Raw genomic sequence first — 26570 nt, 5'->3', positions numbered from 1 at the left:
ATATTAATAAATACTTGTAATTTTTTATGATTATATCTAATAAAACATACATTATATAAACTTATAGTACAGAAAATGAAGTATTATTTATCGAAATATTTTGAAATATTACGAAATATTAAGTTGTGTAAAATCACAGAATATTACGAATCGTCAAATTATGGAACATTACGCATCATAGAATTTCGAAATATTTTAAAAAGTTGCGAAGTATTACGCAGTAAAATTACGGAATATTACGAATCGTAAAATTACGAAGCCTTGCATACAGTAATATTTCGAAATATTTTAAAAAGTTACAAAATATTACGCTTACGCAAACTTGCGGCGGGTCTGAAAACTTACGAAATATTATGTAAAATTACGAAATATTGCGAACCGCAAAATTACGGAATATTACAAATCGTAAAATTACGAAGCTTTGCATATCGTAATATTTCAAAATATTTTAAAAAGTTACAAAATATTACGCTTACGCAAACTTGCGGCGGGTCTGGAAGCTTACGAAATATTATGATGTGTAAACTTGCGCAACTTTTCGCACTATATAATTTCCTGATGAACATGTATAGGTATATTTGTGAATTCTCCTAGAAGTCCTGTAAAATTTGGATCTATAAGGATATCATGCTGCACCATAATAATTTTTACAATTAGTTTTCTTAAACATTCAATTAAAAGTATAAGATGTGTATTATTAAGAAAATTTTCATAAAACCTGTGATATTGTCTATTTCTCTGGTTAAAATGGAAATAGAAACTTTTTGATTCATTTTTTCATTAATTCTTTTTCTAGCATTTAGAATATGATGATCTCGTGACAGTTCAGGTTGAAGTGCAGCTAGATTTTTATAAGCATCATAGGAAATTAGCCCTTAATCAACAACTTTTGTAAATGCATCAACAAGTTGATTTTCTTTTTCTTCATCTTTATTATAATAATTAATTAAATAATTTCTATCTTAAATGTTAAATCAGATTTCTTATCTTTAAAATCTTTATTTATTTATATAAAAAATGCACAAGATTAATTAGTTTTAACGTATCAAATGGTTTAAAAGAAATGAGATCATTTTTTTCTTTCACATTCTTATTCTATTAAAGTCAAATACATGTATTCCAGAGTTTTGCATAAGTGTTAGGATTTTTCTCTATATTAAACAATTATTTTAATTAGAATAATAATTTATAAATAAAATTGTAAAAGTTTTATTTACAAAAGTATACCAATTTGCAAGTAATTATTAGCAACTTTTATTAGAGATTCTTTTAATTCTACTAAATATTGACTAAAAACTAGTTCATTTGATTCATATTCAATTCACATTTTTCAACTTTCTTAATGTGAATTTATATTGAGATGTTATGTTTTATTTATACATTATATAAGCTGATTTATGGAATTAAGTTTTTATATTCAAAAAACTAATTTTATTAAGCAAATGGAAATACAAGTTACATGTAAATGATAGATTCACACCAGCTGATATAAATAAAATTGATTTAATTATATTATTTTTTGATTTTTTTTAATAATATCATTAAAATTAAAAAATTTAAATATAATTGTCATGACAAAATATTGAATAACTTAACGTGTATGTGTGCTAGATGAATGAATTTATATTCATTAGAAAGAGGTAATCAAGTGCTATCCATAAACCAAATATCGCATGAATTGAATCACAAGTTGCTGAATAATTATGTTCAATATATTTATTTTTAACTTTTGACTTTGATCGTTAATATCTTCACATTTAGTAATTTGATCTGAATGATATTTTTTCGTTCAGGTAGAGTAGGTACTGGGCTTTCATATGAATATGAATATATGTGTTTAGCATGCATGTACGCCAAGATATTAACAATGATACAAAAATTTTTAAAATTATAATTCTTACCAAAAGATGATCTTTACAGGTATTATTGAGTTCTTTTTACTTTACTTAGCAAGGTTTTATTTGCTATTTCTGTTTTAAATTGAATAAATTAATAAAATCAATTTTAAAAAGTAATTAACAAGTAGAATAAAATCGTATAGTAAAAAATAAAAAAAAAACATCTCAAAAACTCTAAATCATAACTCACATTTTTATTTTATATATATTTTTACTAAAAAAAAGAAGGAACTAAGGTTAAAAATAAATGAAAAAAGATTTTTCTTATTAATATAAATTATTAATATTTGTTTTCTTACTTACTGATTAAAAAAACCTGCTATATATGCCTATAAACTTTTCTAAGTCACTTAACAAAAATCTGATTGAAAAGTGATTGAAAAGAAAGTAGTTGCCATTGTTATTTTTAAATAAATGTTAAAAATTTTTTTTTATTTTTTGATAGATTTAGATCATTTGATTATGTAACACATATAATTTAAGCTTGTGAAACATAATTCTTATTAAAATGTGTAAATCTTTATGAAAATCTTAATTTTGGCTAATTCCACAAATTGGCGAATATGTATTATCATTATTTCATTTTTATTTAATAAAATTATTTATACAAATTTTTTGATATTGTATAAAGAAATAGTGTGAAGAAAAAAATTAGACAAAAAAATTGATAATTTACCTTTCTGGCTGATAAAAAAATACAACAAAGATTTCTCATAAATAAAATGAATTATATGTTTGAAGATTGGAAGAATAAAACCATAAGATAAGATTTTAAAGATAAAAAATGACAAAATATTTTAAATAATATTTGAAGATAATAATGTATCTTGCAAAATTATTCTTAATTTTTTATACCATTTTTTCTAATAAAGAGATTTCATCTTTATTTTATTAATTATCCAAATATACTAAAAGGCTGCTAATAAAGATAAACTAATTGTTTTTTCAAGTAAAAGGACTGAAAAATCTAAAAAAAAATAAAATTAAAAATAAAATTAAAAAAAAATCAAAAAAAAAGACTTCTTTAAAGCAAAATAAACTAAAAATAATAATAAAACTAGCAAAGAAAGAAGAAGTAAAAGTAGGAATAAAGAAACTTACACTGGTCAGAATAGTCCATTTCGTCCAAATTTCAAATTGACGAATGTTGGACGAAAGTTGATCTAACTTTGGCCGATCGTTGCCAAAAAAATCGGCAAAATTATTATGGACGATTTGCACAGTTCGCCTGCCACTTGGCAATCACAAATCGGCAAAAATTCGTTATTATCGGCAAAATTCGGAAATAAAACTATTTGTCAAACTTTTAGTTATAAAATGTACACAAATCGATCTCGAAACACATTTACGAAAGATTACTAATTTATTTCTTTTGAAATGCCAGATTTAGTTTATTCATAATAATAATAACCGATTTTATTCAATAATAAATCAAAACAATTAATTATATATTTATTTTAATAAAATTTATTAAATTTATTACCAAAAAGCAGTCAATAATAAGAAATTAATATTTCGCAATAAATCTATCATTTTATGATAAAATGAATCAATCATTATGTTCAGTTTGAGTATTATCATCAGTTTGTGACTGCGATTCATGATTTTCAGCCGGAGTATCAGGACCAGAAAAATCTGTATCGACGGGCATATTTTGAGTTTTGTATGCCTATTCCGAAGCATTTTTAGGGTGTCGTGAGGTGATACAATAGCTTTCGTCATCATAGTTTCTCCCTCTCGTTAATTGCGCCGTCTGTAGATAAAATACGTGAGTATCCAAGACGTTTCAGAGAAAATTGATAAGTTGTAAAGTCATAAAGTCATTAAAACAAATAAAATTAGTTGATGTTTTTAATAAAATACGATAAAAAAAGATTATTATACCTCATCGGAACGCCAACTAAGGTTATAAACGATAATTTTTCTTTTACCATCCGGTTGTTCTTTATCCGTTTCTGAGTCTTCAGGTGAATGGTAGCGAGTATCTTTCAGAATGTTTAGGACCTCTGTCTTACTGGATCTTAAAAAGAAAAATAGCACCCTTGACTCTACACGATTTTTTCTGAAATATAACGAATGTTTAGTATCAATTTCAAAATGACAGTAAAAAAACAGATTCTACCTCGCTCAATCTGTTGTTTTTATGCAGTCTTCTATTATCTTTATCAATTACACCTCGCTCAACATATAAAAGTCGTGCTCTACGATGCTTGTGTAAGGCAGCTAACCAATCGTTTATCTGCTTATACGAAGGACTAAATCAAGGCTTCATGGAAGCAATTAATCGTGGTATTAATTGTCATAAAATGTCCGCGTTCGTCTCGTTTGTAAATTTTTTGTCGTATCTTAACGTTAATTCAGAAGGCATCATTTTTAATATTACCTTCATTTCAGTCTATAATAATTTATAAAAGATTCGTAAGAAGGATATTCAAATTGTGTAAAATGCAAAATCTGTCGATCTCTAACGAACTCTAGCATTTTCTTCGTCAGTTTCAGAATCATCGTCTGATTGATCAATTTGACGTCTCACAACTTTTCTTTTTTTGCCAGGTCTATTATCGTTGTCGTTACTTTCACTTTCCAACGATTTGACATCGGCATCATCTTGGCTCGATATTTGTGATTTGAGATAATTAATCTCGGCTCGAAGAACTTCATTTTCGTGATTGATATACTTATTATGGGAATGTAATTTGATATAATCTTGCCGAAGTTCATTTAATTCGCCTTTAATTTTTTTTAACTCTCTATAGACCTTGCACATTCTGCCTTGTAAATAAGCATGCTTGTTACGGAGCTGACTATGTTCTAAATAACGTAAAATATTTGATAAAAATTCGTTAAGTACATTAAAATGTGTCACAGTTCATTACCTCTCTTCAACTTTTCATAATCACTATTATTGTATCTATACGCCAATGATTCTGATGGTTCAACGGAACTTGAAGAAAAATCATATGGTAAAAACGCTCGTGATAAGGAATCCCTGTGCGGCATTTGAGATAAAGACAATTTTCGTGATTTAATAGTTCTGGTATGTTCAAAAGAACTTTTTGGAAAATGCGCACTGGCCATTTCTTTATCGGTATGGGATTCTTCCAGATCTCGACTTGTTTTTGACTTTTGACGAGATTCCATTAGAACTTGACTTATATCAAGGACAAATGGATCTCAATAATTTTTTTGGTAAACTTGGCCGGTAGCAGGAGTAGTTGACGTTTGTCCACGAGCCACTTTGACAATTTCTACTTCATCAGACAGTTCGTCTCTATTTGCTGCGGATTTTTTGTATTGATTCGTTTCTGTATTAATAAATTTTTTTGATATAGTAAGTACACCTTTGAATAACGGAATGGAATAACGCAAAACAATCAATATATCGACTTTTTTTGGGGGTAGAAGTTTGTCCGATATTAGGAGTAGTTGAAGTTTGTCCACGATCCACTTCGACGATTTCTTTATCGGATGGTTTATTTTTTGCTGCGGATTTTTCGTATTGATTCGTTTCTGTATTAATAAATTTTTTTTGATATAGTAAGTATAAATGATACATCTTTGAATAATAGAACGGAATAACGCAAAACAATCAATATATCGACTTTTTTTGGGAGTAGAAGTTTGTCCGGTATTAGGAGTAGTTGAAGCTTGTCCACGATCCACTTCAACGATTTCTTCATCAGGTGTTTTATTTTTTGCTGCGGATTTTTCGTATTGATTCGTTTCTGTATTAATTAATTTTTTTGGTATAGTAAGTATAAATGATACACCTTTGAATAATGGAACGGAATAACGCAAAACAATCAATATATCAACTTTTTTGGGAGTTAGAAGTTTGTCCGGTATTAGGAGTAGTTGAAGTTTGTCCGGTACTAGGAGTAGTTGAAGTTTGTCCGGTATTAGGAGTAGTTGAAATTCGGTTCTGGTTCACTTTCTTAGATGTTTTGTGAAGTTTTCTTTTATTTGACGATTTTTTCTTATTTCGGCTCATTTCTATATATCAATAAATTTTCTTACGGTTAAAATAGGAAATTGCAAATCAAAAGTAATTATATATCATATGGTCGAAAGTTACAAATTACCAGTTATTATGAAAATGAAATAAAATTATCTTAAATTTCAATAATTTCAATGAGATGAGAAGAAAAGAGAAAGAGAACGTACGAGTTAATGATCAGACGAGTTTTTATAGAATTTATAAGTTTATTATTAAGCTTTTGACAAACTTTCACAAGCTGATTTGATAAATAAAAGTTTATTTATCATGTCTTCTGAACCGAAATGATCATCGATTTTAATTTTTCAACAAAAATGATTTATCAAGTATAATATACTTTTGCAAATTTTAGCCGATTTAATTTATCGAATTGATATCAAAATATTCGATTTAGTACGACCGCAGTTAAATCAATTAATTAATTAAAAATGATTTATTGAGTACAATATACTTTTGCAAATTTTAACCGATTTAATTTATCGAATTGATATCAAAATATTTGATTTAGTACGACCGCAGTTAAATCAATTAATTAATTAAAAATGATTTATCGAGTACAATATACTTTTGCAAATTTTAACCGATTTAATTTATCGAATTGATATCAAAATATTCGATTTAGTACGACCGCAGTTAAATTAATTAATTAATCGAATTGACGTTAAATTTTTACAAATTGTAGTAAAGTTTTAAACGATTATTTGATTTATTGAAGCGATTAACTTCAAAACTCGTCAATTGAAAATGACAAGAAGGAGATCGGTTTCAAGCATTCTTGGCAATCAAAAAAAAAAATGAACGTAGACGTTCGTTCCAAAAACCTCGCAAAAGGAAGAAAGTTCCTTGTTATTGCAATAATTGTAATGGAAAATTGGTATTGGAACGAACAAAGCTTCTACATGAGACAGGAGGCGAAATGAATGATTCGAATGACGACGAATCAAGTGAGGATGAAGCTCTTTCAATAATGCAAGAAACTAGTGAACAAGACATTACCAAAAATATTGAATTACCTCAAGTAAATGTTGACGTTCATCAGACTTCGACATTAGGGTCAGATTTTGGGGATACACCAAAAGTCAAAGGTTACAAATACCCGGGGACATAGATGTTAATTGTTCTTTTTTACCTCGGAGGCGCGTAAAATATACAAGCCATCCTATGCCTCAATTAACAAGTTTGAATATCGAATCAGACGTATATAATACTAGCGAACAAAACACTGAAATGTCTTTGGGTAGCGAATCAAATAATGAATCTTACAACGAAATTTTTGAAGATTATTCACCTCCGTATCAAGCCAACATGGATGCCAAAAAAAATCCGATCGATGATAATTTTTCATGGATTTTATTGTGGATAATGAACTACCGTATAACATACAATATCCCAGAAACGGCAACCGAATCTTTAATAAAGTTCATGAAAATAGTTCTAAACGAAATCGGTGGTGAAAATTTTAGAACTTTTCCAGATTCTCTTTACCTAGCGAAAAAAGTACTTGGCCTAAAAGACCGATTTCAGAGATTTATTCCATGTACAAAATGCCACAAACTCTATAATAAACAGGATGTAGAAAACTTTCGTCAAGAGGCATCATAATTCATCATTGATTCAAGCTCAGATAGCCTATACTCATGGGCCGTGATAGTATCATTCATCCATGAGACAGTTTCCTCTAGAGTATGGAGGGTGTCAGCGATCTCTTTGATCTGCGCCTTTAAATCATCAATAATATGTTGGGGAAGTGTAAAGGCAGGATTGTCAGAGGGAGGAGTAGGCGGTGTAGAACTAATAGGATGAGGTTTGTGTGGAGGTTGAGTAGAACCGGAAGAATTTTCATTGTTCCTGAGATTATTATTATTATTGTTGGTCCGGTTGCTACTTCGAGAAGCATTAGGACGAGAAGTGTTAGTATTATTGTTACTGTTGTTGGAACGGGATGAAGAGAAATTATTATTGCGGGATCTAGAATTGGATCGCGATCTTGAACGGGAAATGGAATTATCACGTGATTGGCGCGAATCCTGACGACCACGTCTAGGGCCAGCATTGAAGCGAGAATAAAGTTTGTTAAGGCTATCATCCACTTTCCGTGTGGAACGAGGATTACATACAGAGGGAGAACAACCAGGACGTCCACAAACATGGCATGAAGTTTGTGCTTCATTGGGAGGGTGCCATGTTAATCCTTTATCGCGGAAAGCCACGGTCATTTCTTTGGCAGCTTCAAGAGATTCAAATGAGAAGAAATTCAAATATACATAGGGTTCAGGCTGATAGATAGGGGAACGTTGAGGGCCTTAGCGTTAACTTGAGTAGCAATTTCTAACAGATCAGCTTCTTTAATATTCTTTGGAATGCCGGCAAGGATAGCAACATGTTCTCTGCGGCTATCGCGTTGGGATTTCAAAAAAGATGCCGGGCAGACACGTAAAGAATTACCAAGGCAAATGATTGCCCAAATATCATTAAATTGGGTAACTGCATCCGCAGAGGAAAACTGGATATGTCCATTATAGTAATGTTTCCTAGGAGTAAGTTTGCACTTGATTACAGTGCCATATCGGGAGAATGCCTGACGGACTTGAGTCTCGGTTAGGAAAAGTGGGATATCAGTGACGAATAAGGACTTCATTTTGTCACTGAGTTTGGCGTCTGCAGGGGAGTAATGACTGAAGGCCAAATCGAGGAGATCGGCACGTGGGGAGGCGACACAATCGGTATAATCATCATGATTATTGAAGAAGACAAGGATTTTCTTGTTATCGCCTGATCCTTCACATCGTGCGCGGGCGCCATAAGAAGAATAACGGGAGAGTGAACAATCCACTTCATCACACATGGAGCGATTGGTGGTATATTTAGCTTTAAACGCGTCAGGCACGTCACGTAGGTAGGCCACAGCATGATAATGAGAAGGTGCGGATTTGATAGCAGCAGCATTACCATCGGGGGATGGTCGTCGTTCTGGAATATTAAAGGCGACAGCTTTGCCTTTACCACTGGTGTTAGAGGGAGCATGGATAGAAGCGTCAACAGTTTCAACAGGGATGGTAATATTTTGAGGAGATGTAATCACTTGGACAGGAAGACCAGAAGGAACGGTAGAAATAAGGTTGGGAGCTGAAGCAGGAGGTGAAATTATATCAACATTCATAGCGTCATCAGAGACAATACGTGAACGTTTGTTAGACGTGCCAGCTGTAGTCGTGGGAGACAAAGGTCAGTCTCCAGAAACAGTAGAAGTAATAGGATGCAGTGGCGGTGGAATATCCGGGTTAATAACAGAAGGAGCTGGAGGTGTAGTCATAGTATAGAGCTCAGTAAAGACGAAAGCAACTGTGGAAATATTAGTATTTTGAACGAGCACTTTGAAATCTTCAAACGAAAATTTCAAAAATAAATTTTATTAGTATTTTCAAAATTTCAGGAAAGAGTTGCAATGATCCTCCTATATTTGGTGATTATGAGCAAACAGTCTTATGACTTTATCTTTTATTAAAATTTTTAAACAAAAAGTACAAAACTCAAATCGAACAATATTACAAATAAAATATAGAAAATTAAACATAAAAAATAAAAAGAACTAGCTTCACGATTCATACAAGTAAAGAAATCTAAACAAAATAAAATTAAGTAAAGAAAAACTAAACTATTACAGAAACGCATACCCCAACTTTACCCGAAGGCCAGTGTGAGTCAACTATCCAGCATATCCAAAGATCCAATCCGTTACCAAAAAGAAATCCTAAGTAGAGGCTGAACTGTTAAGCGGCGCCAAAATCCAAATGCGAAATCCAAGATCCCCCATGGATTATATAAGAGGAAACCCAAGAAATAAGGAAGCTGTCGCCAAGAAAGGTGTCGAAATTGCAGGAGAAATTTGCGAGAAAGGATAAGAAGTAGGAGAAGGTCCAATAGCGGACGATTTCATTTTATTGGTAATGCCTTGAGCTGATTCCCAATGATGAAAGAAAACGGAACGGCACAACCAGATTTGTACGTAGAGATCAAAATGAAAATCATGTAAAGGTGTATCAAAAATAGAACAAATAGTGGATGATGAAAAATATGTTCCAAGAAAACTAGTAAAAGACATCGGTATAAGTTCACGTGCAAGTCGCAGATAAGAATTTGAAGGAGGGTCACAGTCCCAACAATCCATAGCCATAAATTCCACAGCAAAGGAGTCCGGTAAAGATTTCAAAGGAGTCGCGGAGAGAAATTTTCCAAGACAAACGGTTCTAAGGTCCAGCAGAAGTGTTTTAAAAGTATTAAAAGGACTAAATTCAGGTAAAATATAAGGACAAGTCCATAAGTGGTCTAAAGTCTCAGGAGAGGAGTTGCACTGAGGACAGAGCCAACTCAGATCATAGATATGAGGCTTTCGTCTTTGAAGAGTTGTGAGTGTCGGAAGCATATCCAATAAAATCTTGATACGGAAAGCACAAAATTCAGACCGGCCATTTCGATGGGAGGATTGTAATTGTTTATTATTAAAACAAAATTTGGTACAAGCCCAATCAATATCTGAAATAGAGGAATTAATATTGAATCTTGGTAATAAAGCAAGAGTCAAAAGACTCTTGGCGTCAAAAATATCTCCAATGAATTTCCGGATATTCATATCCACAGGTAAAGAATTAAATTGTAAAATGCAAGGAGCCAAAAATGCAGGTGAAATAGAGGAAAGACGTGAGTCTGTATGAGCAGCTTTCGCTAAGTCATCAACATGGTTATTCAAGGAATCGTCAGCGTGAGCAGGAACCTTGATTAAAGTAACTTCCAGATTCTTTTGTGAGATAATAGCTAGTGCCGAAGACCATAGGAGGTGGTTGAATTCTTTAAGCATTTTAGGAATGAACGGCGCATCCACATACGTAGACCATAAGGAAATTAATTGAGCACAATCAGTAGTGACAGTAATCTTGGAATACCGAGGGAGGGAGTCCAATCCATGCAATAAGGCAAAAATTTCGGAACGCAATGCAGAGGGAAAGAGGGAAGGAATGGTATTATAATGAGATTCAAGAAGAAAACCATCAGAATCGATAGCAGTCCATGCATAAGCCATCAAAGGTGTCGGATGACTAGAAGGAGGAAGGAAGGATCCATCAATATACAGTGTAGACACCGAAGAAGGAAGTTGGATATCAGAAATCCTAGACACTTAGTTAAGCATAGGAGGTAGCCGAACTGGAGCAAAAAGATAAAATAGTAAAAGAGATTTGGCATAGCCTAACGAAGCAGAAAGTGAGACCGAATGAGTATCCGCATGTATATAAGTACGAGGCTTCGTAGGGTAACGGATAAGACTTGATAAAGGCACATAAGAGAAGCACTTTTCAGAGGGACATCGTTTAAGCAATGTTTTGGAAGTAGAGGATCGCGGAATAGCAGAGGCACAACCTTGGCATGCAGTGAATTCTGATAATAAGTCATCAACAGATGACGCAATCCCAATGTGAAATAAGAGCTTCATTTCGCGGAGCAGGATAGGTAATGATCACACGGCCAACAAGGAAAGAGTTAGTATCGCGATTAAAAAAAATAGCCCATTGTGGATTAAACAAATAATTTTGACTAATATCTATAGAACAGATAGAAGCAACAGTATAGGAATTAGGTATTCTAAATTGCGGTAAAAGAAAAAAAGAAGAAGAATTAGAAACAACAACTAAATTAAATAAATAAGTAAACCAAGCAGGCACAGATCCTTTGTTCGAAACTCGTTTAAGAAAGCGTAAATCTCTCCATGGAAGAAGCCGAGAGCCACACAGAGTAACCAATTGGGCAAGGAAACGAGTACAAAAATTTTTCCGAACATTTTTCATGGAAGTGAATAAGTCTTTCGGTAAAATCGACCAGAGTGGAATTGCCGGACATAGATCTTTTCTCGGAGGTCGGAACAATAAAGACCACGTGATATTCAATCGAGAAGAGAATAATAAAGAATTAAACAAAGAATGTGTTCGCAAGAAAAATGTATGGGACCATGGTTCCAAGTCAATAGTAGAAGGACAGGCATCACAATCTAGGAAGCTTTGGAGATAAGTAATCATATAATTGGCAAAGGTTTTATGTAAAGGGTGAGAAAAATTTTTTTGCCATGAAGCCACATGAGATGATAGAAATCGACCAAATGCTTGTTGAATAGAGAACGGCAACAATGTGAAAAGCGCGGAAAGAGGAGTGACTGAGGCTAAACCAGCCTTTTGTCGAATAAGAGAAAGCATTGGAGAAACTATGCGATTAATGGTGGATTCAGCAAATAATGTGGTTTGTAGGCGAAATTCTAGCCTTGGAAGTAAGACAACGTTATAAAGATAAGCCACATGTTGTGCCAAAAGTTTCTTAGGACTGAGTAAAGCAGCCATGTCTTTGACCATGGAAGTGCTTTGATCATGAACAAAGCGAGAAGAAGCTGAAAGGCAAAACCAGACACCTAAAAAGCGAAAAGACTTGGATAAAGCTAAAGCATTTAAAGTAAGGGTACAAGTTTGGATTAAAGGAGATGGGAAAAGATCAAACACTATAATTTGAGATAATTGTTCAGAAGAAAGAAAGATATATTTAGCTGAATTAGCTTGAGTATTATTTAAAGTATAAAATTCAGCTGTAATGGAAAGGCGATCTTCAATTCCTCGTTTAGATGAAGCAATCAAAGTAGAGTCATCCATAAATGTGATATGTGAAACAGGAAGGTTATGTTGTTCATATTCAATCGGGGAATAATCCAATAAAACAGAGGATTTCAAAATAAAAGGATCACAAGCTTCTTGATTAAGCGTTGTAAGTAAAGGATCCAAATAAATCACTCATAATAACGGGGAAATAATTCCGGAAGTATCACCATAATGAGTAATAATTTTGTTATTGCGTCTTGTGAAAAGATTGATAATAAATTTTATCAACAAGGGCGGGATATGTAAACAGATTAAAGCCAACTTGAGCATATTTAAATCAATCGAGTCAAAGGCCTTAGAAATGTCTTGGGAAACAATCCATAACTCTTGGTCATCAGTTTTATCAAAGCGGCGTTGATGAATAATCGCGTCAAGCATTTTGATAGAAATGTCAGTGGATCCACCTGGTAATCCAGCAAAATTACCACCCTGAAGTATTTGGTTATCAGCTAGGATTTTTGAAAGACGAGTTGTAACGACCTTGACCACACATTTCCGAACAGTTTCTAATAAAGTGATAAGTCGTGTATTCTTTAATTGAGCGTCAAATTCATGAGGCTTCGGAATGGGATAAACAAGCGCTTCACGCCAATCCGCAGAAATATCACCATGAGTAAGGCAGGCATTGGCTAAAACAAGAGACAAATTGAAGGCTTCTCCAGTTAAATGTTTGAGCATTTCGTAAGAAATTTTAGAGGGCCAGAGGCTTTGTTATTAGGCATAGACTGAAGAATAATCATCCATTCTTCATCCAGAATAGGCGACATGACCGAGTTATATAAAGATGAGTCGATATCAGAAATAGGAGTATATGCTCTTTGCCAACGTGGAGGAAATTCGTCAATAGAAGAATATTGGATCAAAGGAGGAGTAGCAACTGATTGGAAATGTTTGATGGCAGCTTGTTTGATATCAGAAGGCTCGGTAAGTAATGTGGGATTGGAGTCAATTACAACCAAGACTCTATCAAGAACGATAGAGCGATGTTCCACTGACAGGGCTGAAGAAATAAAGGAGCCTGGCGATATAGAGAAATGTTTGTCTCTAAGGGCAGTATAATATTCAATAGAATCCACACGATGTTGATGAAATTGCGTGGAAAGATAAGCAGAGACCAAAGCTTTTTGTGAACGCAAAAATTTTACAAAAGCAGGAAGTGGTGTTGTACTATAAATAGGTATAGTATAATCCGTTAAAAGGGATTTCAATAGAATCAATTGTGTAGGTAAAGAATTAATCATCTGTGAAATTTGAGCAGGACGACTAAGCCGAGACGTGGTCAATTTGAACAATAATCTATCCAAGAATTTGTTGATAGCAATAAGCATCGTAAGTTCCGGAGAATATTTATGGTGATGAGTATTGGATACATGTTGAATCAATGGCACCACCAAGAATAGAGCGTTTAAGAGCGTGCCAAAGTTTGTTTAAGGAAAGAGCTGAAAGTGAAGATACGGAAGGATGGTGTGTGGCCAAATACAACTCGAGACGTGAGTTTACTTCATTAGAAAATGTGTCCCAAGTGTCTTCTTTTAAATTCTTGTAGAGAAAAATGGTGCGTTGTTCGCTTTTCTGTTTTAGTCTAGCTTTGGCTAAAGTAGCGAAACAAGAATTAAAGTCGAAGGCTGTAATGAGTACACGGTGGTCAGTAAATTGGTTATCATTCAACTTGGGATAAGATTCAACATGAGAGAAAAGACTGGGAGCAGGAAAGCCAGGGGATGACCAAATATAATCAAGTCTTGAAGAACCATTTTGATGATAAAAGGTAGGACTAGGACCTGAAATTGAAGAAATATGGGATTGATGATCCGTAAAATATCGATAAGAAAGTGATCGTAAAATTTTCAAATGATGTTGAGGAAGATATGAATGTGAAATTTCATCTGCATTAAAATCACCAAGGATGACTACGTGATAGTTATTAGAGCGGGCTTTATCAAGCCATAAATTAAGTTGGGCAAAAACAGCATCACGTTCTTTATAATAAACAGAATGATAGGGAGGAATATAAACAGAAATGATAGAAATTTTTGTTTGATGAAAAAAAAGATCTAATTTTAAAAGGCGACCTTTTCAAGGATCAATTTTCTGAACATGTTTATGTAAGGGATGGCGAAGTAAAAGACCAACACCATCATGAGGTCGTGAATTAGAAGGGGAAGGAGCCCAATAGGACTTAAAATTATGTTGGGAATGTTCAGTTTGATAAATAAATTTAGCACTAGAAGAAGTAAGACGAGTATCATTTAAAGATAAAACGCCAAAAGAAGAATGGAGAAAATAATTTAACAAATGTAACTGATGAACAGGGGAGCACAAACCATTAACATTGATTTGTCCAAAATTAATAAGAGGGGAAAAGGAAGAAGGAGAGTTATTAGGACTATTAATATTAAGTAGCGCACTATCAGGGGGTGAGATCCCTGTGAAGCACCCGATATAAATTGGTGTTCAATCATTGGAAGGGGAGGGTTTTGAGGGAGAGAAGGAGTCCAATTTTTCCATAATCGAACCAAGTTGGGCAGAAAGATTCTTTTGTGTATTGGTGACATTAGAAATCTCCAATTGCAAACGGGAAGTATTAGTATTGGGAGAAATAATAGTAGGTCGGGAGTTAGGTAACGGGACATGTCTTCTTGATAAGACGGAGTTAGGATCCAGAGCTGAGAAAGAAGCATCAGGAGAAGTGTCCATGAGAGAAGGGGAAGTATGGGGAGGAAGATTGAATCCAGAATTCGTGTCTTGGGTTGGGGCATCATCCCATCCATTATTATAAGAATGATTTTGATTTTCATGATCATCACGAGGCAGATACAAATCAGAGTCACCAGGGTTGTCATAATTCATCATTGATTCAAGCTCAGATAGCCTATACTCATGGGACGTGGTAGTATCATTCATCCAAGAGACAGTTTCCTCTAGAGTATGTAGGGTGTTAGCGATCTCTTTGATTTGCGCCTTTAAATCATCAATAATATGTTGAAGAAGTGTATGGGCAAGATTGTCAGATGGAGAAGTAGGTGGTGTAGAACTGACAGAATGAGGTTTATGTGGAGGTTGAGTAGAACCGGAAGAATTTTCATTGTTCCTGTGATTATTAGTATTATTGTTGGTCCGGTTGCTACTTCGAGAAGTGTTGGGATGAGAAGTGTTAGTATTATTGTTGCCATTGTTGGAACGGGATGAAGATGAATTATTATTGCGGGTTCTAGAATTGGATCACGATCTTGAACGGGAATTGGAATTTTCACGTGATTGGCGTGAATCCTGACGACCACGTCTAGGGCCAGCATTGAAGCGAGAATAAAGTTTATTAAGGCGATCATCCACTTTCCGTATGGTACGAGGATTACATACAGAGGGAGAACAACCAGGACGCCCACAAACGTGGCATAAAGTTTGTGCTTCATTAGGAGGGTGCCATGTTAATCCTTTGCTGTGGAAAGCTACGGTCATTTCTTTGGCAGCTTCAAGACATTCAAATGAGGAGAAATTCAAATATACATAGGGTTTAGGCTTGTAGGAACTGATAGATAGAGAAACGTTAAGGGCCTTAGCGTTAACTTGAGTAGCAATTTCCAACAGGTCAGCTTCTTTAATATTCTTTGGGATGCCGGCGAGGATAGTAACATGTTCTCTGCTGCTATCGCGTTGGGATTTCGAAAAAGATGCCGGGCAGACACGTAAAGAATTACCAAGGCAAATGATCGCCCAAATATCATTAAATTGGGTAACTGCGAAAACTGGATATGTCCATTATAGTAATGTTTCCTAGGAGTAAGTTTGCACTTGATTACAGTGCCATATCGGGAAAATGCCTGACGGACTTGAGTCTCGGTTAGGAAAAGTGGGATATCAGTGACGAACAAAGACTTCATTTCATCACTGAGCTTGGCGACTGCAGGGGAATAATGACTGAAGGCCAAATCGAGGAGATCGGCACATGGGGAGGTGATACAATCGGTATAATCATCATGATTATTGAAGAAGACAAGGATTTTCTTGTTATCGCCTGATCCTTCACATCATGCGCGAGCGCCATAAGAAGAATAACGGGAGAGTGAACAATCCACTTCATCACACATGGAGCGATTGGTGGTGAATTTAGCTTTGAACGCGTCAGGCGTGTCGTGTAGGTAGGCCGCAGCATGATAACGAGAAGGTGCAGATTTGATAGCAGCAGCCTTTACCACTGGTGTTAGAGGGAGCATGGATAGAAGCGTCAACAGTTTCAACAGGAGTGGTAATATTTTGAGGAGATGTAATCACGTGAACTTTGTTGACAGGAAGACCAGAAGGAACGGTAGAAATAAGGTTGGGAGCAAAAGCAGAGGGCGAAGTTATATCAACATTCATAGCGTCCTCAGAGACAGTACGCGAACGTTTGTTTGGTATGCCAACGGTATTAGTGGGAGACAAAGGTCAGTCTCCAGAGGGAGCAGAGATAACAGGACGCGGTGGCGGCGGAATATCTGGGTTAATAACAGAAGGAGCTGGATGTGTAGTCATAGTATAAAGCTCAGTAAAGAAGAAAGCAACTGTGGAAATATTAGTATTTTGAACGAGCACTTAGAAATTTTCAAACGAAAATTTCAAAAATAAATTTTTATTAGTATTTTCAAAAATTCAGGAAAGAGTTGCGATGATCCTCCATATTTGGTGATTATAAAGAGATGTGACTATATAAAAAATTTTTTATATTTGTATATCATAATTCCGGCCAAAAATTAACATAATTTTAGCCAGAATTATACTTAAAACTTTATTGTATCGTAACTTCGCCAATATTAATCGTAGAGAGATGATCTTACCGCCATTCGATTCGTCTCGATGAGACGGTTCTAATGGTATAAAATATGTCGAAATCCAATCACTAGATTAATTTCCAAAATTAAAAAAATATTAAAGGTTTTTGTGTAATAACTCTGCCAATATTGATTCTAGAAAGACGATCTTACTACCATTCGATTCGTCTTGATGAGACGAATCTAATGGTATAAGATACATCGAAATCCAATCACTAGATCAATTTCCGAAATTAAAAATATTAAATGGTTTTTAAGTAATAACTCCGTCAATATTGATCACAGAGAGATGAGCGAGCTTACCACCATTCGATTCGTCTCGATGAGGCGATTCCAACAAGCTATAAATCGTCTTTTTACAATCACTAGGTACTGAGAAATCTAGCAAAATGTTAAATGGCACAGTAAACATAAATCAAGAAATATTATAATGCCGATGTTTAACATTTTGTTGAATAACTCGTCAGCCAGTGATCGGAAAAGGATAAAACTTTAGTTGTATGAGTCGTGAAGCTACTCTTTTTATTTTTTATTAGTCTATTTTCTTATTTTGTAATATTGTTCGTTTATTATTCTCGAATTTTAAATATGAATAAAAGATAAAGTCAAAAGACTGTTTGCACAGGAAAAGGATAAAACTGTTGTCCTCACGACAATATTGTGACAAAAAATAAAATAAATTTTTCGAAGTATTTTTATTATTTACTTCGCGTTACTACTAACTATTACATATTTTCTAGTTCTCCCTTCTATCTTTAGCTATGACCAACAGCCAAAAAAATAAAGCTTCTGGTACTTCTGCTCCAAAACGTCCTGCCCAGAGTCCTCCTTCTGGCAACGTTCAAGGTTAAGGTTCTTCTGCTTCTATTCCAGGTCCTACTTCACAACCTTTGACCGACAACTCTGCAAAACGCACACAGGTTTCTTCTGAACCCGTTATGGACCAAGATAATATTTTGACTCCTCCTGCTCCTTAGGATAATGCTCCAACTTTGTCTCCCCCTCCCATTGATACCAACGCGTCCCCTTTAGCTCCTGTCCCTGGTTCTTTCCTTGATGACTCCCAACACTTCCCTTCTAACTCTGCAGACAAAGGGAAATCTGTAGAAATTTTGCCTCCTGAACCTAAACGCGCTGCATCCCCTGACGCGTTTACCGCCACCATACAATCTTCCCCCTTCGCTTTTATGCTGCGGCTGCGCCCTCTACTATCAAAGAATTTTGGACACACTACAAAACCAATCGCGAAGCTTACGACACGACTGACCGAGAATTCTTCTCTTTTTTCTCTTATGGTAGTAAAGCTACCACTCAAGGATCAGGCGACACTAAAATTATTGTTGTCTATTTTCGTTCCAAGCCAGATATGAAAAAAGCTATAGCTGCGCCTATCGCCTCCCTGCATAATCTACAGTTCCACGAACATGACCCATCTGCTAAAAAAGTAGATGAACAGCTTCGTACCCTGGTTGTTACTGACATCCCTCTCTTTGTCACAGATGCACAATTAAGGGTACTTTCTCCCGTTATGGTATTATTACCTACTGCCGAACACGCCTTTCAAAACTTTATCACACTGCGTATATAATTTTCGACTCCGCCACATCTATAGACCAATTTGAAAACACGTGGGCTGTTCTTTGTACTGGGCACTGCTTATGCATCCTGACCAACACGCCGTCAGATGCGCCCATGTTGCACTTCTTGCCAGCCATCTTCACGGTTCTATTGCCACTGATCTTTCTGAAATTACCGACGAAGTTTCCGCTAAAAGTGTTAACATTCCTATCTCTTACAACTCTTATAATCTTAAGCCTTACGCATATGTACATTTCTCCTCTGCTGCTACTAAAGAATCGGCCATGGGGATTACTTGCGCTCTCAAATCTATTGGCCTTACTTGGCATGAACCTGCCGATGTCTCCTCTCTTTGTCATTGTTATGGTCGCCCGGTTGTAATCTGGATAAATGTGCCTCGTCATGTGCTCCTCAACGTCCCTCTCGTCCATAGTCTAGCAATGATAAATTGCGTGAATTATATAACAAACACTTACCTCCATCTCATCCTGCTAAACGTCATAATCATTTTGCACGACCTGCCAATTCCCAACACAGATCTTATGCCGATGCTGCCAGTAGAAGAGTTTCTTCCCGGTCCCAGTCTCATCCTCATTCTTCACGTTCGCGCTCTCAACATAATGCTCATCGTCATCCTCATTGTCCTTCTCAATCAGATTTGGATCACGACGTAGCTGCAATGGATGTTCCGCCTTTAATAGATTGGCAGTATATTACTGAACAAATCACTATCATACTTGAAAAGATTACTCATCTAACCACAGAATTTGCCCAACTTCAAAATCGAGTTAAATGGTTAGAAGACCAACACTTTTCCCCTTCTATTCCAAGATCCTCGCAACCTCATGCTCCTCTTCCTCCTGAAACAGCACCTATTGATCAAGAATAGGATAATAATGAATCCTCTGATTCTAGACGTCTTAGTGACAACCTCATGGATTTTAGCTCCCCTGTTTCACCACCAAATGGTCCCAACTTTACCGCTCAATTACATATTCCTCTCCCTCCCCATATGAGTCTGATCCCTGGTCCTGCCACTTCACCACAGGATCGCCTTTCCTCTCTTACTGCTACAGTTACTGAACTCACTAAAACGGTTCAACAAGGCATGGTTCAACAAAAACAATTCTTGGTTGCTCGTGATAATGCGAACTCCCAATAATTATTGATTACCAATTATTTTCCTTTACTACTTACACTTTTTATCATAGTGTAGTAATGATGGACAATAATAAACATAATTTTTCTCCTCCCCCTTCTCCTCTTATTAAATTTGATCAAATTAATGTTAATGGTTTATGTTCCCCGGTTAGACAACAACATTTACTTAATTTCTTTCTTCACTCTTCTTTTGGTGCTTTATCTTTGAATGATACCCACCTTTTCCCTTCAATTGCTAAATTTATTTTCAAAAATGATCATTCCCAACATCATTTTAAGTCCTATTAGGCCTGTTCAACCTCTTCTCGTCCCCATGATGGTGTTGGTATATTGCTTCGTAATCCTCTTCATAAACATGTTCAAACAATTGATTCTTGGTCTTAAATTGGATCTTTTTTTTCATCAGACAAAAATTTTTATTATTTCTTTATATTATCCCCTTCTGGTTCTATTCATCAGTCTATTTGTAATGATCTTATTGCCAAACTTCTTTCTTGGCTTGATCATGCCCGTGCTTGTAGTTATCCTTGGCGACTTCAATGTTGATGAAATTGCTCACTTCAATTATTCACCCAATCATTTTAGACTTCTTTGTTTACTTTCTTATCGGTTTTTTACCGATCATCAAGCTCATTCTTCTCCTAAGGGTCCTGATCCTACCTTTTATTATGCTAATGGATCTTCTAGACTGGATTATATCTGGTCTTCACCTGGTTTTTCTGCTCCTGGCCTTTTTTCGCAAGTGGTTGCTTGCCCAAGTTCTTACAACTGTTTTTGACTTCAGTTCTTGCCTGGCTATTTTGGCCAAGTCTCGTCTTAAACAAAAAAAAGAAATGCGTACTATCTTTTCTTATACCTCCACTTCAGTTGAACAATGGAATAATTTCACCGCTGAAGTGGATGATTGTCTTGGAGTGTATTTAGATAAACAATATAATTCTTGTCTTGATTTCTCTTCTCTTTCTCTTGATCGTATGTGGCATGCCTTGAAAGCTGCCATACTTAGTGCTGCAATTGAAACATTATTTTTTCATAAGGTTTCCAACACGCAACGACATTCCTATTCTCCTGAATTAACTAAACTTATTGCTATCAACAAGTTTTTAGATCGAATTTTATATCGCCTTACTATTCGTCATTTTAATCAACCTACTCAAATTTCGCAAATGATTGCTGCTTTACCTTCCCACCTAGTGAATCTTGCATCTTTGCTTCCTGATTTTCAGTTCCTACTTATTCTACAACTTCCGTATCTGAATTTAAATCCTTTTTACAATCACAAAAGAATTTAATTTCTGCCTTTTTATCCACTAAATTCGCCCAACATCTTACGGACTCTGTGGAATATTACACTGCATTACGTGACAAACATTTTTCGAACTCGCTTGGCACCTTTATAGACTCTGCCTTATCAGTTGAAAAACGTTCAATTATTCTTGACCGCGTCTTGGTTGTCCTGGACTCTACTCCTACTCTTTTAACAGATCCTTCAGATATTAAGCAAGCTGCTATTACTCACTTCCAGTCAATTGTTTCTCCTCCGTTGGTCCGATATTCTTCTATCGCTTCATTCCCTGATCGATGGTAACAAGCTTACACCCCCTTTCCGGTATGTCTGCTTCGTTATATGATCCTGTTTTGGCGCCTATTTCCCTACAAGAATGGTCTGATGTAATCTCCTCCATGCCAAATAACAAAGCGTCCGGCCCTTCAAAAATTTCTTATGAGATGATAAAACATTTGTCAGATGAAGCCTTGGATTTCTCTCTTTTACTTGCCAATACCTGCCTTTTTTGCGGCGATATTCCTACTGATTGGCGTAAAGCCGTGGTTTATCCTATTCCTAAACCCCATGATTTTGATGCTCAACTCAAGAACACTTGACCTATTACTCTTCTGGAAATGGTTCGAAAATGTGTAGTTAAGGTTGTTACTAATCGTCTTTCCAACATTCTTGCTGATAGTAAGGTTCTTCAAGGAGGTAATTTTGCGGGTCTGCCTGGTGGTTCGACTGATGTCCCTATTAAAATGCTTGATGCGATTATCTATCAACAAAAACATGACTCTACTGATGATCAGGAACTATGGATCGTTTCTCAAGATATTTCTAAAGCTTTTGATTCTATGGATTTGAATATGCTTAAATTAGCTTTAGTTAGATTACATATTCTTACACTTCTAGTGCAATTCATTTTGAATCTTTTTACATGACGTAATAATAAAATTATTACTTGTCATGGTGATACAGCTGCTTATTGAGTACGTGTTGGTATCGATCAAGGAGAAATTATTTCCCCCTTACTTTGGGCAGTGTTGGGCAATTGGACAATTTGATGTTTTGGACATCTGTCCAAACCCCTGTCCAAAACCTGTCCAAAACCAAAACCTTTTTTCATTGGACAAGTTTTGGACAGATCACGTGATTATTAAATTAATTTGGGCCAAAATTATAACCAATTCTGGTAAGCATTATATAAAATAAATGTTAATTACAAATTTATATTAGCATTACTAAATTTTAAGCCATTATTTAATATTTATTATTAACATTATATTATTGAACGAAAAAAATTATAATAAACTAATTACATATTTAACTAATTAAATTCTGAAGACACAGATATAAATTCTGGCCTTTCCAATTCTCTAATAAAAAGATCTCGTAAGTTCCACTTTGCATCAGCATTAATAGCAGGATGGATATATGAATTTAATAGATCATTATCACTACAATTTAATGATTCCTCTGTAACATTCAGATTCTGTGCTCTTTCTTCTTCCATTAATAGCTCATTCCATTCATTCAGACGTTCAGTCCAATCTTGTTCAGTTGTTATGTAATCAAATGTTTCTTGTAAGTCCTCAAGTATTCTTTCAGCTTCATTTTGTTCTGTATTACCAGTTTCTTGTTCATCTGATTCAATAATTGGTGGCGTAATATTTACCTTTATTTTTTCAGATTCACGTTTCCTTTTTTTTTCATTTTCAGTCTGATGAATATCTGCTCGAAGTTGAGCCATAGTTACAACTCTTTCATGCTAAATAAATAAATAAAAATTAATTAGTAAATATCAATAATATATAAAAAACAAAACAATATTGCCTTTAATTTGTTTCTTCGAGGAGTGTGCAAAAATCCCATAGATGAGAATAATCGTTCTACAGAGGCTGAATTCACACAAATACTGAAAATTTTTGTTGCTATAAATCCTAATTCCTTGCACATTGTAGAACAATAATACCAATATGCCAAAACATCATCACCAAATTGCTCATATGTTTCATTATTAAAAGGTGGTTTTTTAACTCGATAAGATTCAAATTGTGCAAGTAGTTTTGTTGGCTTTTCAGATGTCCAAGCTTTATAATAATAATCAAGCCAAGTTCCCATTGTTACAAAATTGATTGTTTCTAAGTCAGGATTAAATTTGTTAAGGCGATATTTGGGATGAAGTACAAGAGAAAGTAGTAGTATAGGCTGTTCCCAGTCATTCCAACGTTTTTCAAGACGTGAAATTATGCCTTCAGACAAGAATCGATCTGTATTCTGCTCCCAAAATTTAATAAAATATCCAAAAGATAAAGCAACATCATGTAGTCGAGCCTTATCTGTTTGCAATTTATCAAGTGCTCCACAATAAGGTTTCATCAATGTTGCAAGTTGTGAAATACGGGACCAAAATAAATCACCCATAATTATTTGGCAGATATCAGTTGGAAGGTATAATTCAGTAGATCTTGATGAAGTTTCTTTAGGAGGCTCATAACGAGTAACTAAATTCTATTAAAAAATAATAAATTAGTATTTAATTTTTTAATATTTAATTAATAAATTTCACTTACTCTCAATGCCTGTTTAGTCCGAATTAAACTTAAATAACATTCATAATAAGAATTCCATCTTGTATCGCCGGGTCTTATTATTGCATAATATTTTGAGTAAAGTTCTCGTTGAATATTTCGTAATTTTCCAATAAAATACACATTATTAGGATGATTAAAATAATTAACCAATTTTACAGCATTAGTAGATGCATTTTTCAAGATACTAGATTCTTTAAAAATCTCTCCAACGGCTAAATTGCATTGATGTGCAAAGCATGGTAAAAATACATATTGAGGGTATTTGAGACGAAGCTGTCGTCTAAATAAAATAAAAATTCATTAAATAAATTAAAAAAAAATAAATTAATTAATAAATAATAAATACACAATCAACTTACCGTGCTGAAGCATATGAGCAGCACTATCACTCACAAGTGCGGCTACTTTAATTGATTGATCCTTTAAATCATTTAATATTTCTTCTATTTTTGGTATAACATCAATTGCACGTCCTCTCTGATCACTTATATCTACTGCTTTCCATATCAAAGTTTCGCCAGAAGGTAATATAATCATAATTCCAAGTAATTCTTGATTTACAATATTTTTCCAACCATCGAATGAAAGAGTAATACCAGCTTGTTCATGTACCTGGTTTAACTTTTCTTTACGTAATTGTTCAATACCTTTAATAGCTTGATCTAATATTGGACCAGCTAGTTGCTTTCGATCTGGCAACTTTAACTTTGGATTTAACCAATGAAAAAAAGCATGTGTTGAAGGATTATTAACCCATTGAAATGACCAGCCATTAGATACTGTCATCCTAATTAAAAGATCATGGAATTTAGGAATTTCGGATTTATTGAGATCACGTACAGCAAATTTGGATATTGATGATTGATAATAAGATTCAGATGACCGGCGACTTAAATTAAATGATGAGGACGTAGAATTTGTACGAAAACTTGAAATAGATGCACTATCATCTGTAAATACAATCAACCAATTAATTAATAAACATATTTTTTTAAAAAATCTTAAAAAAAATACATATGCTTACCATCAATACGTATATGTTTAGATGGTGGCATTTCTTCATCAACATCACAAGTTCCAAGTATTTCCTCTGCTTCTCCTTTATATTTGTCCCAAAAATATTTACAATTTGTTAAATGTTTTTTAATTCTTTCCTTTCTATTTACTATAGGTTTGGCATTATCTTTTAAAACCTCAGCACAACAATTGCAAATACATTGACGGTCTTTGTCTCCTGAATTAGTTTTTTTCAAAATTGTTACATATGTAGAAAGAATATGCCTAGGTCGGCCTTCCACGTGGCATAAGTTAAAATATTATTAAGTTTAAACTTTAAAGTGTAAATGTAGTAAGGTTATAACTTATAAGCAGAGTATAAAGAAAAAAAATATTACGAAGTTATGAACAAAAGTAAAAAAAAGATAATCTTGAAATGATCTACATATAATCTCTTAGTCTTACTAAATATGGGTTTTGGACAGTATTGGACAATTTTGGACAGTCCAAAACCTAGTTTTGGACAGTTTTGGACAGTTTTGGACTGTCCAAAACCCATAGAACTTTTGGACAGTTTAGGACGGTCCAAAACTAGTTTTGGATCGTCCAAAACTGTCCAATTCAAAAAACCAATTGGACAAGTCCAAAACCAACACTGCTTTGGATTATTTACCTGGATCCCTTACTTACTGTTTTGAATCAAGAAGCACGAGATCTTTTTATTTTAAAATCTTCAGCTCTTTTAGATTATTTTCCGCTTGAATTTGAACAACATTCTTTACCCATTTCACACTTAACATTTATGGATGATTCTACCCTTATTGCTTCTTCAAAGTCTGGAATTGAAGATCGCCTTTCCATTACTGCTGAATTCTATACTTTAAATAATGTTCAAGCCAATTCGGCTAAATATGTTATCTTCCTCCCCTTCATCGAATATTATTTTTGATCTTTTACCTCTTCTTTGGTTACAGTAACTTCTCTTTCTCTTTCTTCTTTAGCTTTGAATACTTCATTCCGCTTTTTAGGTGTTTGGTTTTCTTTATCTGCTTCTTCCCAATTTGTACTTGAACAAGCGTGCTCTATGGTTAAAGATATGGCTGCTCTTCTTGGTCCAAAAAAGTTATTGGCGCAACATGTGGCCTATCTCTATAATGCTGTTCTTCTCCCGAGATTGGAATTTCGTTTGCAAACTACTCTTTTTTCAGAAAATACCATGTTCTCAGTTTTACGGAAAAAAGCTGGACTTGCTACTACTACTCCATTGGCTTTGTTATTCCTTAAACTTCTGTTTTCGATTTAAAATGCCTTTTATCGGTTCCTCTCTTCCCACATTGCATCTTGGCAAAAATATTTACACATCCTGATTTCAGGAATTTTGCCTTTTATGCTATTTCTTATCTTCAAGGATTTTTGGGCGCTGAAAGCTGCCTGACTACTATTAGCTTGGAACCATGGTCTCAAGTTATTTCTCTTCGAACACATATTTTATTTAATTCAATTCTATTCTCTTCATGATTGAATATCACGTGGTCCCTTCCTTTTTGACCTACGAGGTGGGATCTACAATCAGCTCTGC

General features: G+C 34.5%; 4 protein-coding genes across 4 annotated transcripts; 1 reads left to right on the top strand and 3 right to left on the bottom strand.

The window, feature by feature from the left end:
* Window positions 1-4760: 4760 nt before the first annotated feature.
* OCT59_020534 (uncharacterized protein) lies at window positions 4761-5039 on the bottom strand (the record flags this gene model as incomplete). The annotated part of the gene is made up of 1 exon (XM_066149254.1): window positions 4761-5039. One exon carries the CDS (start codon window positions 5037-5039, stop codon window positions 4761-4763), a length of 279 nt encoding a protein of 92 aa, XP_065990181.1.
* A 33-nt stretch (window positions 5040-5072) lies between these two features.
* Window positions 5073-5889, bottom strand: OCT59_020533 (uncharacterized protein; the record flags this gene model as incomplete). The annotated part of the gene is made up of 2 exons (XM_066149253.1): window positions 5073-5623; window positions 5715-5889. The coding sequence occupies 2 exons, from the start codon at window positions 5887-5889 to the stop codon at window positions 5073-5075; spliced, it is 726 nt and encodes a 241-aa protein (XP_065990180.1).
* An 800-nt stretch (window positions 5890-6689) lies between these two features.
* OCT59_020532 (uncharacterized protein) lies at window positions 6690-7003 on the top strand (the record flags this gene model as incomplete). The annotated part of the gene is made up of 2 exons (XM_066149252.1): window positions 6690-6701; window positions 6788-7003. The coding sequence occupies 2 exons, from the start codon at window positions 6690-6692 to the stop codon at window positions 7001-7003; spliced, it is 228 nt and encodes a 75-aa protein (XP_065990179.1).
* Window positions 7004-22728: 15725 nt separating this feature from the next.
* On the bottom strand, window positions 22729-25300 carry OCT59_020531 (uncharacterized protein; the record flags this gene model as incomplete). The annotated part of the gene is made up of 6 exons (XM_066149251.1): window positions 22729-23169; window positions 23589-23905; window positions 23975-23983; window positions 24355-24945; window positions 25020-25229; window positions 25294-25300. The coding sequence occupies 6 exons, from the start codon at window positions 25298-25300 to the stop codon at window positions 22729-22731; spliced, it is 1575 nt and encodes a 524-aa protein (XP_065990178.1).
* Between the last annotated feature and the right edge of the window lie 1270 nt (window positions 25301-26570).

Source organism: Rhizophagus irregularis, chromosome 3 (assembly GCF_026210795.1).
Source record: "Rhizophagus irregularis chromosome 3, complete sequence".
In the NCBI taxonomy this organism is placed as follows: domain Eukaryota; kingdom Fungi; phylum Glomeromycota; class Glomeromycetes; order Glomerales; family Glomeraceae; genus Rhizophagus; species Rhizophagus irregularis.
The sequence above is the reverse complement of the archived record's forward strand: the minus strand, read 5'-3'. Positions and strand labels throughout refer to the sequence as shown.